Source organism: Atta cephalotes (assembly GCF_000143395.1).
Source record: "Atta cephalotes unplaced genomic scaffold scaffold00057, whole genome shotgun sequence".
Classification (NCBI taxonomy): domain Eukaryota; kingdom Metazoa; phylum Arthropoda; class Insecta; order Hymenoptera; family Formicidae; genus Atta; species Atta cephalotes.
Window position 1 is genome coordinate 888,369 of NW_012130121.1, and position 17,799 is coordinate 906,167.

Consider the following 17,799-nt stretch of genomic DNA (forward strand, 5'->3'; position numbering starts at 1 on the left):
GCTGTTTTCTGATCGACTTGTGTGGAAAAAGCTAATCTCTTGTTTTCAAATGAGAATTGAAAAAATATTTTTTTTAATTTTATAACAAAAATTTCTCATAATACATGGTTTTTTTTTATTTTTATAGAACAACTTTCTTCCTCAAAATTATTTTCTGATATAATTACGCCGCGATTAAATGATTGTCTTGCAACTTTGTTTATTCTGATTGCTCTTGATTATAACAATGAAATGAACGTATTAATTAGGTTAACAAAAATGATAGGATATTCGAAGGATATCTTTTGCATATTTTTTTTAATTACTTATGATTCTTTTATCAAGTAATTAAAACAAATAATTTTAGTTGTAAGTTAGTTGTTTAGCTAATATTTTTATTTCTTTTTTGTTTTAAAATGTCAATTTAGGAAAACTCAAGGAAATAAGAAAAAAATTTTTTTATATTTGTTTCATGCTTATTAACTTACATTTAGAGGCTGTTCGTTTCGCTCACTTGATAATACTCAACTAAAATCAAGAATTATTTAGTAAATAATCATAGAATAATTAACATATATATATATATATATATATATATATATATGTGTGTATGTATAAGCCATAAAAGTAAATACAACGACTGAAATAGACAAGTAAAAACCTTTTAAAAAACATGAAGTGTAGTGAGAAAAAACAGGAAAAGTATTTATGCAGCGATGATTATGTAAATATTTCATAACCATCTACATCTCGATCTTTCTCGATTAAAGTAAGTGAAACATAAATTACTAACTCGCACTTCTTGTTTCAAGTACAATGTTCTAATAACACGTTTTTAAATTATCTTGTTAAGCTAATTAGCTAAGCTCTTATTGTGTACTAAGCAAAAAGAGAACATCCTCCTTGCGAGATTAATTTTTCAAAAGGAGCTTACGCAAATCATAGATACTAAGTACATATGTATCACATTTTATGAGCTTTTTACAGTAAACTATTACTTAAGTTTTAAATCTTAAATCGTAAGAAATTTACCAATCGAATGTGAGAAGAATAATCTATTATGATCAATTTCTTGCAGCTGAAGACTTAAGAGATTAGTTAGCAGGCCAAAAAAAGACGAATTATCGTGAATTTTTTTCAAAAAAGTATATGCACATATCGTATGAAATGTTGTTGAAATTATGTTCGAAAGAATCTACTTTGACAAAATTTTCATATTTTTTTTTATGTAAAAATATTAATAAATAAATAATTTATAGCTAGTGTCCGGAAAACCGTTTTCCAAAATGCGTTTTGCCATGAGCACTGTCATTCGGAACAGTTATCTGAAATGAAAAAATCCGAAAGATTTAGTTAATATATGAATTTAATTGATTGATATTCTGAAAAATTGAATTACAACAAAATGACGGCAATTCAAAATTGACATTCGATTTTCAGAAAAAATCAAATTTTTCGTCCATTAAAAAAAAGTACGTATCGGAAAAAAAAAATCCTTCGATTAAAGACTAAATTTATGCCTAAAAAAAGCAAGTAAAATTTCAGACCTGATCGATGCAGTGATTTTCGAGATATTTTGCTCACCGATTTTGGAAACATAGTTTTGAGAAACACGTTTAAAGTTTCAAGTTCTGTTTACTATTAAATAAAAAATTTATTTTTCAACTTACACAGAGTCATATTTCAGATCCATATACTACATCCTCTCTTGAAGTTAATACTTCTAAAATATCGATTTGTTGTGCCGACGATGTATTCTTTTTTCTCGAATGCTCTGTTGAGCGCGATAATTAAATATGTTAATTCAGCGTCTTCTCTATCGATAAATTGATGGGCATTAGGACCACTGCTTATTCCCATGGATTGTAATATTTGTAATAATGCTATAGATCCCTCATTACATATATGCAGACAGTAATATATGCCGCTAATTCGATAATAATGGAGCCACGAGAAATAATTTTCGGATTGATTTTTCAGATCAATTGATTGTAATTTTCATTATTGTTTTGCATAAATCCACCAACACATCTGTGTAGTAAAGTTTTTTTACTAAGATCCTCATAGATAGGCTTGCATTCTTTTTTACTAACTAGAGTATCACCGTAAGGAGCAGCATTTATGACATCTGTGTATATTTTGGAATCGCCATCACTGATGTAGTTTACGTGTATTTTACATCGTAAGTTTTCTGATAACGCTTGAACATTTCTGTGATTGCTTCTACTTCCATTTTACCTGATGACTCTTCATGATTTGCGTGACATTCTTCTTTACATGTATTTAATCATTCTTCATATTCTGCAGAACTTTCTTTTTTAATCCAAAATTCACATACTTTACAATATGAACTTTTCACAATAATTTTGCCAGTGTAATATACAATAAAAGAAGAAACATCATATAAAGAAATAAATTTACGCTTTTTCCACGTTCACCAGACACAGTCAATTCAATTGTTTCATCCAAATTTTTTTTCTTTACAAGTCTCTGCTATTTCTGCTTTCACAGCTTTTTTAAAAAGTATTTCAGTAACAGATTTATTGGTTCATATGTTTTACAATCATATCATATATGCTATGATGAAAGAAATTCGGCATCCATTTAGCCACAAAATACCTTTTGAATATCTTTTAATCCTATTTCCTAGAACTCTCATTGTAAATAAGAATCGTCGATTTATTTCATATGAATGTGCAATAAAAGAACATGAAGGAATATACTGAGGCTCGCAACTATTACACATCAAAACAATTTTAAATCCTAGGCCGCGTGTACCGTTTGAAATTTAATTTCTCCATTACACTGCTTGCACTTTACAAAATCTGATATAGTAGCAAAAACTGTAATAAAATTTATAAAATTCTGTACTCAATATTATTGTCTTGCGGCACAATAATTTCTTTCTGTGTTTTAAATTTTTTTGCAGCTGCACTAAAGCTTTCCTCATTGCACTCCGTTTTTGGATTAAATACATCTTTTCTTTTATGTAGTCTTGATTTTTGAAAGCCTTCAAATTTTCGTAATTCTTTTGAACCTTTTTTACGATTCATACTTTAGGAGAAAATAAAGCGGTCTCTGTAGCTCGACGGTAACTGTTATACTGCCAGCGTTTCCGGGTTTCGCTTGTGTTCGTGTTGATCAAAAAGTCCGTTGGATTTGCTTACAATGTCTTAGACTCTTACTCGTATTTACTAACACAAGTATATACTAGCAATATAATAGATGACCTGACAGGCAGGTAGAACGAGATGATATTCGTCCCTCATGCAGCTGCCACGTTAGACTACTAGGAGTTTCGACGGACGTATACTCAAGTTCATATATCTCCGAAAATACAGCGAATCAATTTAAAATTTTGAGGGAATATTTCTAACATTATATATTTCAAGAAAATGTGATTTTTGAAAAATCGCTTTTTTTGAAATTTCTAACTAGATATAACCCATTAAAGCTTAAATAATGAGTTATTATAGAAAACTATCGTTACTGTAATGAACTTTCTACAATAAACAATTACCTAAGTTTTAAATCTTAAGCCGTAAAATTGACCAATTATAGTTGATTATTCTTCTCACATTCGATTGTGATTGATCAAATTCTTACAATTTAAAAGTTAAAGCTTAAGTCATAGCTTATTGTGAAAAACTTGTAACATTTCTTTGTTTCTAAATTACACATCAAAACAATTTTAAATCCTAGGCCGCGTGTACTTGCCGTTTGAAATTTAATTTCTCCATTACACTGCTTGCACTTTACAAAATCTGATATAGTAGCAAAAACTGTAATAAAATTTATAAAATTCTGTACTCAATATTATTGTCTTGCGGCACAATAATTTCTTTCTGTGTTTTAAATTTTTTTGCAGCTGCACTAAAGCTTTCCTTATTGCACTCCGTTTTTGGATTAAATACATCTTTTCTTTTATGTAGTCTTGATTTTTGAAAGCCTTCAATTTTGTAAAAGTTAAATAACGTCAAGGTAGAACCTTGCGTCATGATGAACAGTGAGTCGCGATTGAAGATGTCCTTAGAAAATCGAAACTCGATTGATTTTGCAGTATGTCCTGACAAAGTCCGGTGCTCTAAAAACTCGCCGACTGACCTGACGAAAAGCACTTCGTCTCCCTTATCGTGAAAGTCATTCGTTTCTGCGACACAATCGGTCCCGCTGGCCCGACCAGTCGTAAAGAACAAGTGTATTAGCACGCTAATCTGCGTGCTTCGTGCTTAATCTTTAATATTTGCCCCCCCCCCCCTCCTCCCCCGGCTTCAACCCTCTCCGTTACCTCAAACCTATTCCTGTTGGGCTCCTGACTCAGCAGGAACCCAAAGTCAGGCCTGACGTGCAATGTCTTTGCGCGTATCCCCAACGTGCATTTGCATGTAACCACGAAGGATTTCGCCGCCATGTCACTTCCCCGTAATCCCATAGGACTAAAGAGTTCCGTTCGATACCGCTGAAAATCTTCCGGCTGAAAGAACTGATGATGTATGGCCTGTTCTCTTAAGGAAATTTGACGGACTTTCCAGGAAGAATCTTTATCATAGCCACGTTAAAGAAAATAAATAAATATAATCTTTAAATTATACGCCGTGTTAAGATAAAGTGTTACTGGCATGTAAAGGAAGAATTATGAAGGTATTTGTGTCTTACATTTTGTATATTATGTAAAGAAATCTGCACTCTTTATTATTTTCAAGAGATGCCAGTATATGATTATATAATTATTATTGAATTATTATTTTAATGATGCCACATAAATTAGAAGAACAAAAGTTACTATCCGTGACATATGATTCATTATAAACATCTAACAAGTAAAATACATATAGCCATGTCACAAACATTGACAAACATCTTTTTTATTATCGTTATACAATTTTTTTTCATGTATTATTTTTTTTTATTTTAAATTGAAATTCTAAATGTCTTGTAAAATATGTCAATATACATTTTTTATTACTTTATCATTATATTTTCCTTTTGAATTTATGAAATTTTACGAAAATTCGTTTTTTGACACGTTTATTACACGTTTATTCAGCGCACATCCCGTGCACACATCCCGTGACCGCGTTAATTACGAACAAAATGTAATCCTATCAAATCACACCGACGGACATTGCTTTTTTCGCGTAACATCGTAAACAATCTAACGGATAGTCGGTGCGCGTCCAGACATTTAATGTGCGCGCTTGTTAATACACGTCGTGTCTCGCGGCACCGACTTCATCAATCATCGATCGATTATGTGATCGGGAGATAATCACTTATTTAACCGTTCACTTAGCCCGGTTCGCACGACCGCCGGCCGCGGTCGACGCCGGTGGCAGCAGGGTGCGTAAAACGCAAGTCACCACGAGATAGGTAGGTAGGAAAGGCACCCCTGAGGAGCAGCGTCATTATTTGCACTTCAAAGACGTCTATATAAATGAGGGCGGCGGTGCTTAAGCTGAAGCGACCGAGCGATCGCAAGGACGATCTAATGAAAACGGTCGTTGATGCGGTCGATGGGCGAGAGCGTGGAATTCCGACTCTGGCTTTCGTGATTATAAACGAATCGGGATTTGTGTGATAAAAAGATAAACGAATAATTAATTTTATCGATTAGGAAAAGACTTTTACAGGAGCTTTATAGTTTTTATTAGGCGTCTCGTATAAATTCTTCCATTCGTTAGCGATTAATTAAATGTGCAGGTACAAATTTAATGTGAGCTCATTTAAAAGCATAATTAATGCTGCGAACGCATATATTTATGTTTACAAGATAAGATAGGTGACACTTATAAAGTGCTTTGTTATTAGAATTCGCAAGTCTTTAATGGTCGAGCCGTTTAAAACCTTTGTCACGCTACGCATTGGAAATTAAAGATTACAAATTGAAGATTAGAAATTCAGCCAATCAGAACGAAACGGATTAAAATTACAATTGATTGACTTGTCAAATTCTAATCTCTAAAATTAAATTAATAGAAACAAAGTAGAAACAAAGACTTAAAATAGGTAATAAATTATAAGAGCCATACCAATGATGGAAATATTACAATGATACACTGAAAGAAAAGATTGGTTGTTGCATCAAATTAGATGATTAAATATGGCATAGCATTTTTAATTGGCAGCAACCAAAAATTGGCTGTTGCAACCAATTAAAAATGCTATTCCATATTTTACCATCTAATTTGCTGTAGCAGCCAATCTTTTCTTTCAGTGTATAAAATATAAAATCTGACAGACTCCTATTGGGTCTTTATCTAAGTTTTAATTTGCAATGCATATAGTACGACACGGGTTTTAAATGACCGGTGCTTGCAACTTTGATAGCAAACCGCGAGCTCTTCCGCCTCAACGTAGCGAAGAGCTTCTCACATCTTGCAGTGACGATAATTTCTAAAAATAACGCGCTATATTCAATTGCGCCAATTTCCAGCGGCTCCATTGACGCTCGTGTGCGGCAGGCGTGGGCGATAAGGATGCGAAGTGCACAACCTAACCATCGCGAGGCCCGATACCATGGCGTAAAACATCTGACGAGGAGAGCACGAGCGTTTTCCCCATCGCGCCATTCCGTTCCCGCTGGACGCTCTACGCTGCGTTCTGATTGGCCTCCGCCTCCGCTTTTAGATCCCGCCACTTCCTGCGTTCCTCTCCGGCGCGTATATGTGTTCATAAACTGACCTTGCCGGAGGAAGTGTAATTATTATTACTGATTGCACCGGCGAGCGGCGGCGCATCGCGATGGCGCGACCTCCCCGCGCTTGGAACTTCATATTCGCAACAGAGATTGCATCTACGCACCCGCTATTTTCCTTTCTTTTATCCTCCTCTCTTTTCCTCTCTTTTTCATCCTCACGCGTTCCGTCCTCGATGTCGATTATGCCTGTTGCCTGCGAGCGACGTTTTTCCGGCGAGTTTCACACATCTCCTTTCATTTTGCCGGTGGCTATTGTTTAACTCCATGTTATCGATTTAACTATGCTTTAAGTATTTTTTGTATGATTATTATATGTGAGGACAAACGGGAGAATTAAGTTAACATCGGTATACTTGTGTGATTAAAACTCGCACGTTAATAATTGCAATTAATCTTTGAAGGTTTTCTGTCTTCTCTACACATTCCACATCCGACAGGATTTTGCAAAATTAATGGATCCACTTTGTAAAACGATAAACATTCGCATAAATTTTAATAATATGTTCTATGAGCTAAAATAATAAAGAATATTATATAAATGTGTTGTTATTTTTTAATAAAGCATCCATTTCAAGATCTTCATTTATATAATATTTTTTTCTTATTTCCTCTGTTTAGAATATTAAACTGTGTTTAGAATTTAGTCTGTGACTGTGACAATTTTACATATGTTAATATTTTTCTCGTTTTATTTTCTAACATTCTGTATCATTCAGCACTCTCTAAATCTGAATCAGTGGATAATCACTGATATCAATGCCAAGTGTGCCACTGGTGTAATCAGTGAATTAAATATGAGATCTCTAACGTATCCAATCTTTATTATGTGATCTAATTAACCTTGTTTTAGTGCTTAAATTCAATGAATACAGTATTGGAAGATTGAAATTATCGTGCAAATGTCTAGTATTTTAGTTATATAATGCTCAAACATTCTTCCTTTTTTAGTTGAACTTCACTGATTATCAGTGCTTAATAATTAAATATTGGGTAATTAATGACCATCCACTGATTCAGATTTAAACAGCACATATATTCCACAAAAATTTCCTTTTGTCTCATTGTTCTTGTATATTTCATCGCGAAGAAGCCGTTGTTTCAAGAAGCATTAGGCATGGTCGTTAGACCCGAATGACCAGTGGCGGTCTTCGTCCGGGTTCGTGGCAATTGAAAATCGGATTGTCCGATCGACCGGCGATGGCCGGATACGCACGTGTGTATACATCTCCGGGACATACACCGGTATATCGCAGTCTGCTCGTCCGTCCATCCTGCGATGCATCCTGCGGTCATTCCGACGATGGTCATCCTAATGGATCCTGTCCTGGAGGGTCGCGTGGCTGGCGACGCCGAGTGCTTCACGACATTGCGTGCGACTATTTACGAGTGATCGTTGCGCCCTGCTCTCGCACATCTCCCGGTGTACGCATCATTACCTCGCGATACTGACCGCCGTCCGTTTAATGCTCCTTACAGTGGAATACTTGCAGCAACCTCTCAGATTTGCATCTCGTGAAGTAAACATTCATCTTCATCATTTAACGAGAGAAGAAGAGATGCTTATATCAACAAGATCTTTCATCATTCGCGAATTGATTGCAACTATTAGGATTATTAATAGAATTATTAGCTTTATAATTTATAATTACGATATTTAATGAGTCTGAATTGTAAGATAATATAATTATGCATTAATTTTTGAGAAGGAATTTTGAAAAAGAAAAGAATTTAGATTTCTTTCTCGAGACAAGACAGAATTAATATTTAAGTATTTAAGTATTGATTGCGTTTATTTCGAGTATAAGTTATTATATTTTATCGGATTTTTTGAGGAAGAAATGAGTCAAGGAAAGCTTCGACTTATATTTGAATAGCAATTAAAAGGCAAAAATGATTCATGTTATGTGAGAATGATATCTGTAAAATGCAAAGATGTAGATCCAAGCAAATATCATTAAGTATTCATTTACCGTTTGAGGGATGTTTAATCGAAACGGTGCTAAAAATTATTCCGGTGAAAGTTTGAACAAGACATGGTATTTATACCTAAAACAAAATAGAAACTTAAATAGAAAATATTTCGTGTATATTGTCATGTTCTACTTAAATATTTATATTTTAAGATAAGTCTCATGCGTAAGCCTTCTATTTGTTGCTTCATTTGTATTTGACCGAATTTTTTTATTACACGGTAAAATAATTTACGTGTTAATATAAATAATGGATCTTTAAAGTGAACCGAATTTTTCGTTAAAAAAATACGCGTTCCTCCTTTCCTTCACGAGAACCCAAAAACTATCGATGTCCAAACAATTTAAGCATTAAGTACGGATTAACGGTAAATCCAAGGAATGAAGGCGGCGATACGTACGTGACAGGATGTGAGCGACACTTCCTTTTAAACCCTATAATACACCGTCGATCTGTTACAGTTTCATACACCTGCTTGCCTCCTGCTTAATATGCGCGCCATAATTAGAATATACGAGACCACCGTCGTGTTAAATAATAAACCGGTCGCGTTAACATCGCGGTAACTTCAACATGGGAGTACGAAATAAAGCACCGGCATTCCGATCTGTTCGCACTATATTCATTAATCGTAACATTCATAACGCTGAAACGAGTCTATATCTAAAAAGTACGGAAATTTTTCGAAATCTTTAAATTTGTGGAAATTTGAAATCATAAATTCATTTGATAGGTAAATTAATATATACAATACTAATTAAATAAAATTAAAAATAATAAAATAGAAGGAAATTATTTTATTCGATCGAGCTAAACCTTGATTTTTAATAATATTTCAATATGAATTTATATACATGTTTAATTTTGTAAACTGTTTACTAAAATAATTTTTGGTCTTAAAATAATAAATAATGAATAACAGTAAGATAATTTTATTATAAATAAATTATATAAAGAAATATATATAAATAAATTCAACAATATCAATTTGTAAAATTTGTACATTAATGATACAGAAATGATATTTATTTCCTTTTTCTTTTCTTTCTGCTTCTTTGGTAGATAGAATTGATAAAATTTGGTAACGCATTATGACTTCAGTTTATCTAAATGAAGTAAGTTGATCACTTTATTATATTATTATAATGGAAAACATTGATTTTGATCAAATCTATAGAAACGTCGGTCAACTTTATATCTTTGACAGTAATCGCTTTAATTATCGTTGACCGAGAAACATAAATTTTGTGTTACAATAAAAAGTGTCCGTCGCTCTTTTCATTTGCCCCTCGTCGACGTCATCGTCACTTTAATCTTTCATAAAAATCTGTAAACTGCAACGTTACAGCGTATAATATAACAAATCTGATAACAGCTCGGTTTGTTACGGTTGACTTTAATGACTTTTAATCCGGACAGTCGAACGCATCGCATGATGAAACAAACTGAATTTATGTGATTCTAGTAGTGCCAATTGTCGACCGGAAACATATCTTTCTCTTATCGGAAGATACTATATTAATTATATGTCTTTTATTACCGGTTATTATCTCCAATCAGAATCACTTATGCAAATCGCCGATGAATATCCTTTTATGACATTTTGCGTAAATCGACCATCGCTTTTAATTGCAATTTCGGCAAAGTGTCTACTCTTGTAGGCATTATAAAAATTGCGTTGTAAGTTTTTAGCTGGCTATTAGAAACTGCCTATACATTGCAGTTTTATGTATTAGAATAAAGAACTTATAAAGATGATTGCGGCTGGTTGCTTCGTTTTCATATTTGTGTGTCGAGGGATGATGACGGGCGCATTTAAATCCTCTAATCATCCCTGTGATTTGCAGTGGATGTGATAAAAAAGAGAGTACGGGCATTTTATTAAAATTCGCGAATGAGTTCGCCGCGAAATTGCTTGATTGATATTTAATTGCATCGTCGAAATTATCCTCTTTCTCCGTGCATGTTTTCGACGACGGTTTCCTTGACGGTTTTTATGCTCGGCGTTGTATATTATCGCATTAATGTGCCTTTTTTCTATACTGGATCATTTTTTTTCGCACTTTCATCATTCTCATGTTCCCCGACAATTTCGTGCCTCGAAATTATTGAGGAACATTAGAAATCAACTCGATCAGCGTGGAGATTTTGGTACAATTATTAAAAGTGTACGGAACGTGTATTGTAAGTATACATTATAAAAAAGTAAAATTACACAAATAATATAAAAAATTGCACGATTTATAGTGGAAATATATAAATTGTGGATTTTGCTTAAAAATTAGTACTTTTATTTCCAATTGTGTAAATACAACTTTTATATAAGAAGGAAAATTATATAATAGCAATTTTTTATTTCTTATTATTTTATATAAATTTTTATATAAATGTGTATAAGTTGTGTAATATTATATTATATAATATAATAATATCACATATATATTATATTTTCCTTTTTACTTTCATGTATAACGATAACATAACTTAAGAAAAATTGTAATTCGTTGGAAATTATTATGCAAATATTTCTATACAGTTTATTTTTGCGAATTGTTTAATTATTATAAAAAAGGAATAATTTTATTTCTAAGATATAATTTTAGTTACATGTGTAAATTTTTAATAATGGGTTCTAAAATTATCTACTATAATTGTAATTTTACAATTGTTGAAATTTTGTTTGATGTAAATTGATACATTTATAAATTATCAAGATATTAAAATTATATGTCTATTCAACAAAAAATAATATGCTCACAGACATCAATTACTATCATAGAACTGATCAAATTAATAGAAAACCGATTTAATCATATACTATGATTCAAAGAGTAACAAGAAAATAAAAGATATATGTATGTATATATATATATATTTTATAACTACGAAATAAAGGAAAAGAGAGAATCTCGAAGATTAAATACTAGTGCAGAGATTATAACAAGCATTTAAACAAACGAGTGATTTTTATTACATTGGCTTTCCGATTTCCAAACTCATCTTCATAATCTATTTTACTCTGTTACAGTGGTGATGCACAAGGATAAGGAGGAGAATTCACACCACGACTCACATTATAGGGCGAGAGAGCTAGCAGCGCTCGCTGCTTACGACCATCATCACCTCGACGGCGAAATGTTCCTACAGGTGAGTACTCGTCCAGTACGCTCATTACGTAGAACAGCCTGTATTTACGATCTCATTTAGACGCATCAAATTTTAAAAATATCAGCACGGCGCGCGCACGCTCATATTTATCGCGGTGAAAGACACCTGCTTCCTCTTCGCTCTCGATCGATCGTCTCAATCCGCTAACCATAGCGGAGAAATCTATCACCATGAACGAGATCTTGTCCGTGATGCATGTCTCAGAAATAAGTAACAGTGACGAGTCGTGAAAATATTCATCAACCGATTTTGCGATGCGATGTGTCCTTGGCAACGGAAGTACGCATCTCAAGTTATGGTCTGATGGCTTTGTCAGCAATACAAACGTTTCATGCGTACATTTTAATTCTTTACGGTTTGCGATCGAGCGGGGGATATCAGTCATATATAAAAGAAACATTGTGATGCGTGATACAATAGAAATAATGTCGGTATTTATTTATAACGCAATCCTACTCTCTAAATCTGAATCAGTGGATAATCGCTGATATCAGTACCAAGTATGCCACTGGTAATCAGTGAATGAAATGTGAGATCCTTAACCAATCTAATCTTTATTATGTGATTTAACTAACCTTGTTTTAATGCACAAATTTAATAAATATGATTGGAAGATTGAAATTATCATGTAAATGTCAGTATTTTAGTTATATCATGCTGAAACATTTTTCCTTTTTTAGTTGAACTTTACTAATTATCTAGTGCCAAGTGAGGATAATGCCATTGAATAATTAGTGACTATCCACTGATTCAGATTTAGAGAGTACCGTGCAAATTTTTTGCGAATTATTAATTGAATAAATATCACTGTACATTAACATCGAAAAGATTCTGTACATGTTCAGTATATTTCAGAATTAAATTAAGAAATTATTAATATTTATTAGAAACTAATAACGCTTTTACTGAAATATCTAAAAGTTTAACTGAATCTGAAAATAATTTTGTTGATCTATCAAAATAATTATGTATGACAGTTGCTCTAACAGCTAAAATATCAAAACTTTTTGCAGCATTGTTCATCATTGCTTGACTTTCCTACACAATTATTTTGTGATTCAATAAAATTTTTAGATCCGTATCTATTTAAATTTTTAAATACTTCAGCAAAATTGCTTAATAAATTATGTTTTATTGTTATATTTCTTCTTTATATATTTTTATTAAAATCTCTGGTTACATTTTGCTTTCTAATTTATGAATTTCAATTACGAATTTCAATTTATTTCTATAACATTTTCACTAACGATGCTTATCCCTTAAACACTTGCTGCGTACAAAAGGCCATTATGTCAATCCACGTAAATGGAGAAAAAAGATTGCCGTTCAAGTTATTGATTCTAATCATTAAGGACCAATCAACCGCGATATGATAAGTCAGCGACTACAAACGATCGACTCCATTTCGAGCAGCGATATTATCTGCGCGATACATTCACCTGCCATAAGTACCGTCTACGATTCACGATTGATCGACGGTTAGTAGTGTGAGTGCATGCGAACAGATGGAGAGATGAATGAGCAGGCAAAAAAAGAGAAACGGGCGTGCTACCGAATGACGACCCGTGATTGGAACTGTCCGTCAAGAAAACGATACGATTCGACGTCACATTTGAAGGGAACTACAGACGTAGGGAGGGCAAAGAGTATATTATTTCGATGAAATAAAACGTATAGTGAATCAATTGATTATAACGAAAATAAAATATTACATTTTCTTTTAATTTCGAATACAACAATCTATTATATCAAATGAGACAATCCCCACGGATTCCATAATAAACAAAAAATTTTTACCTTTTTTATACAGAAATGGATAACGATAATTAATAATTCATTGATGAATAATTTTTGTTCTTATCTATTTAACGTTAAAAAAGTAAAATGAGCTCCATTAATATACGAGTTGGGAAATAAAAGACATTAATAATGTATTATTTTCAATTAATTATATTATTTTTTATATTTTTTTGTTCAATTCAACTTTTCTACAGTCATTTTTAAATTAAACTTCTGTATGCATTATTAATATCTTTCTTAAAGTATAATTTTAAGATAATAGTATAATTAAGATGCAACAACGCAATATCATAATTATTTTGCCAAACATACATAACGTGACATTTTTATATTTTATGTAAACTCAATGGAAGTTTTCTCAATATAAATTTGAATTTATTTTTTTACAAAGTGTACCACATTTTTATTCATGTATTTTTTTTTAATTCGATAAAGCGAATTGATGTAATATAGAAGTCTTAAGTCGCGTCGTAGCAGAGCGCACGCCGAAATTAAATCATTGTTAGTGAGAGGAAGAGACAGGGAGAAGCGAGAACGGGAGGAGGCCAGGAAAGAGACAAAGAAAGAGAGAAAGAGCAGGAAGATATCCGGCTGATGAACCGGCTATGAAACCGAGGCGTACGAGGTGTCTATTCCTCCAAAGTATGGAAGGGTATATACACGGATTAATGGCCGTGTATCATGCAAGGCTATTACGTTCCCTTTCTTGCGTTTTAGGTGCACACACGAGCGAAAGGGAGCTAGTCTGCGGATACGAGAGAGAAAAATGGAAGGGGGACAAACAGCGTGAGAAAAAGGAAGAAAGAGAGAGAGAGAGAGATAGAAAGAAAGAAGAGAAAGTGGCAAAAAGCAGAGATGACTAGAATAGAGCGAGATCATGAGGAACGAATATTATACGTACAAATTGTACATACGCGTGCGATTTCATACGCGAGCCAACGTATATTGCTACAATCGAATGACCTTACTAACATCTATAACAGCAGGTTATTAATTGTCAGCCCGTTAATTGCATTACGTATGTCCTTGTACGTCCGAAGCTAATCCCTAGACGGACTTCCGACGACGACACGTACATTCGAATCGCGAAACGATAAACGACGAACTATATCGATAAGTACAGTTGGTATCATTTTTAGTTATCAAGCAAATTTATCGCAATTTTATACATCTTTTTTTTCACAATGTATCATATACATTATTGCACACTATGTCTTGTCAAAATAAATAAAATATAAAATTATCCTTCTTTCACACAGGATTAATACTAGAAGTATCAAGCTGTTATTATTGGCTGTTACTATTTTTTTAGATTTATTAATAAATAATGTTATAAACATAATATATTTCAAAAAATATAAATATTGTATTTTTTGTGTAAGAGATAGATTTCTAAAACTTTTTGAATTTTCAACATTTATATCATTTATAGTATCGATGAAATGTTTGGTTTTTCTTCACTGTCTTTATTTTCATCATACTTTACTTGCTTTTTAGTGAGAAAAATATTGACTTCTATTGTTAATTTAATTTAAAACTTTACAATTTATATATTTCATAAATTATTTTATAAATTATATGTACATTAAAAATTATATGTACAAAGACGAATATAACTTACAAAATAATTATAAATAGTTTATCAAATTGCAGTATTTAAGCTAATCTTTTTAACAAATTTATAACTGTGATAAATAACTTCGTTTACATGTCATAGTCTAACATATTTATGTAAATAATATCGTACTGTTTTAATTACGTAAGATTGCAGAATTAAATACTTTTTCAAGAACTATAGACATTCCAAAGACTGTAATTCAACACAACTTTGACTACATCACAAGGTATAAATCAACAGCGCGCGAGCGTGTATCCAGACACGGTATCGATTTATGAAAATGGCGATGCAATCAGGTCGCGCTTGATTTTCTTGACCGGGCTCGGACTTGGCTCAAGCCTGGCTCGTGTTCCTTGAACCTGGATACTAGTTTCCGGATAATCCACCTCACGCCATCCTCGGCTCGTATCAATAACATATTTATACAATTCTCACGGTTCCGTGAATCCGACTTTCCAGGACCACCCTTCTGCCTCCCACACCAGCCTTCGTCCAACCACCCTCGACTCCCTCCCGACAAACAGCACCATCTCTCCTTTCTACGCGCCATATACCGTTTCGCCGATCCTCATAAACTTTATGAACCCCGACGGTAAATCCGGTTTATGACAAGCTGGCCGCCACCATGAGGTATCCTCGAAATTACGGCTAAGCGCGATTGGATTTTTATACTCCTTCTCAATTATACTGTGAATCGCGACTGGACAGTGTACGCGAAGTGAGAGAGCGATTGAGGGAACGACTCGTTTAGACGCGGCACGACGTCTCCCTGTCTTGTAGTCTTGTCTCGTGGAAAAGAATTTGCGTCTATCGAATTACACGGCATCAAATCAGCGCTCGCCCGACTGCTGTGTAGATCACATTGCATTCACGCTGTGTTTTCTACTTCTCGAACCCCCTTTGTAGGCGCCAAAGAGATCTCTTTCGTGCAGAGAGAACAGTAACTTGCTTCGCTGTTTATGAAAATTATTTCTTCGTGTAATTTTATTTCAGTTCTGGAAGAAACTATTAAAAGCAAAAGGAATAAAAATGGTCTCTTTAAATATCTCTTTATACAATTATTTATGTATAAATATATATATATATATATATATATATTGTATATAATATATACATTTATATATTTATATATTTATATTTATTTTATTTTAATAATTATTTATATCCGTTTTTTATTTGGAAGGATATAATATCGAATATCTTTTTTATGCATTTGGCGTACATTTTTTTTTTAAAGATTCTTTTAAGGATTTTAAGGAAAATATAATTGTTTCAGTTTAAATTACTTAATATAAAATTATTTAGTATTAAATTATATAAATTTGAAAGATGCTTCAAAATAATAGACGTGTTTCTAATCAAATATAGTCGTGTTATTCATGGTAGCCTCAGTGAAGAATGTTCGCGACTAAGGAAAGTTAATTTGCTCACTTTAATGTACTTCCGCCGCGAACATGTACGATGAATATACTTATTAAATATTTTCACGCTTAGAAGCTTGGTTTCACGCTGCTAGTCTGATACATTATGGGGACATCTAATTTGTTAATTTGAATTGCTATCATAACGTATAAATTCGCATTACAATATAAAGAAAGCAAACGACTGAAACATAATATGAGATCCTTTCCGAGAAGTCAACATCCGACGCTCGTGAAATATCATATTATAATTAAAAATCATTGTGAAATTAATAATCACTTTAATTTATAAGATTATTATTTCAGTTTGTAATTCAGTTTGCGTTGCAAATTCGACAGTAATCGATGGGTAATTTATATTTTAAAAAATATATTTAAAATTTACGTACAGAAATTTTATCACCAATATTGTATCCTTGATCATGTTTAGCGCTTTTTGAATTATTTAATTTATTCCTGAAAATAAATTTGGAAGTATATTTTTTTGTATCATCTTTTTCTGAGATGAGCGTCAATGACAGTTGATCGATTGATAATTTCCAAATATTGTACTATAAATTATTATTAACGGAACCGATTGAAGAATTTCTCAAGCGTAGAATTCAATTTTCATAATCAATATATGTACAAGAATATTATGTCAATTTATTTAACAAGGAATTAAATTTATCGACGAAGCATAGTAATTCTAGTCGAGAATGCAGTCTCTAATGTGACAGCAAGTATGGCGAAGACACGCAAAACAAGTTTCTTGTGCTAAATGCTGAATATTTAAGAAACAACTGAAATCAAATACACAGACTTTTCCCTTCTGCTACGTTAAAGTATCGTTTTTCATGAGTAGCGTGCAAGGAGGTACCTTTCTACTTACTATTCTCTAAACGGTATGCGGATACATTACTTCTACGAAAGTTTCCTCGCGTAAAACGTTTACTGCCCTTTTTCGTCACTTCTGCTGTGGCGCGCAAACACAAGGGAAGAAAGAGAGAGAGAGAGAGAGAGAGAGAGAGAGAGAGAGAGAGAGAGAGAGAGAGAGAGAGAGAGAGAGAGAGAGAGTAGTAGTAGTACGTAAGTAACGTAACGTACGTAACGTAACGTACGTAACGTAACGTAACGTACGTACGTACGTACGTAACGTACGTAAC

General features: G+C 32.9%; 1 protein-coding gene across 1 annotated transcript in view; it reads left to right on the forward strand.

Moving 5' to 3' along the window:
- The window catches only part of LOC105623408 (aryl hydrocarbon receptor protein 1-like), a 212,660-nt gene that overhangs the window by 147,271 nt on the left and 47,590 nt on the right, over nucleotides 1–17,799 (forward strand). Inside the window, exon 3 of the mRNA XM_012204801.1 lies at nucleotides 11,676–11,794. Coding sequence (XP_012060191.1) covers nucleotides 11,676–11,794 — 119 coding nt within the window. The remainder of the gene's footprint in view (nucleotides 1–11,675; nucleotides 11,795–17,799) is intronic.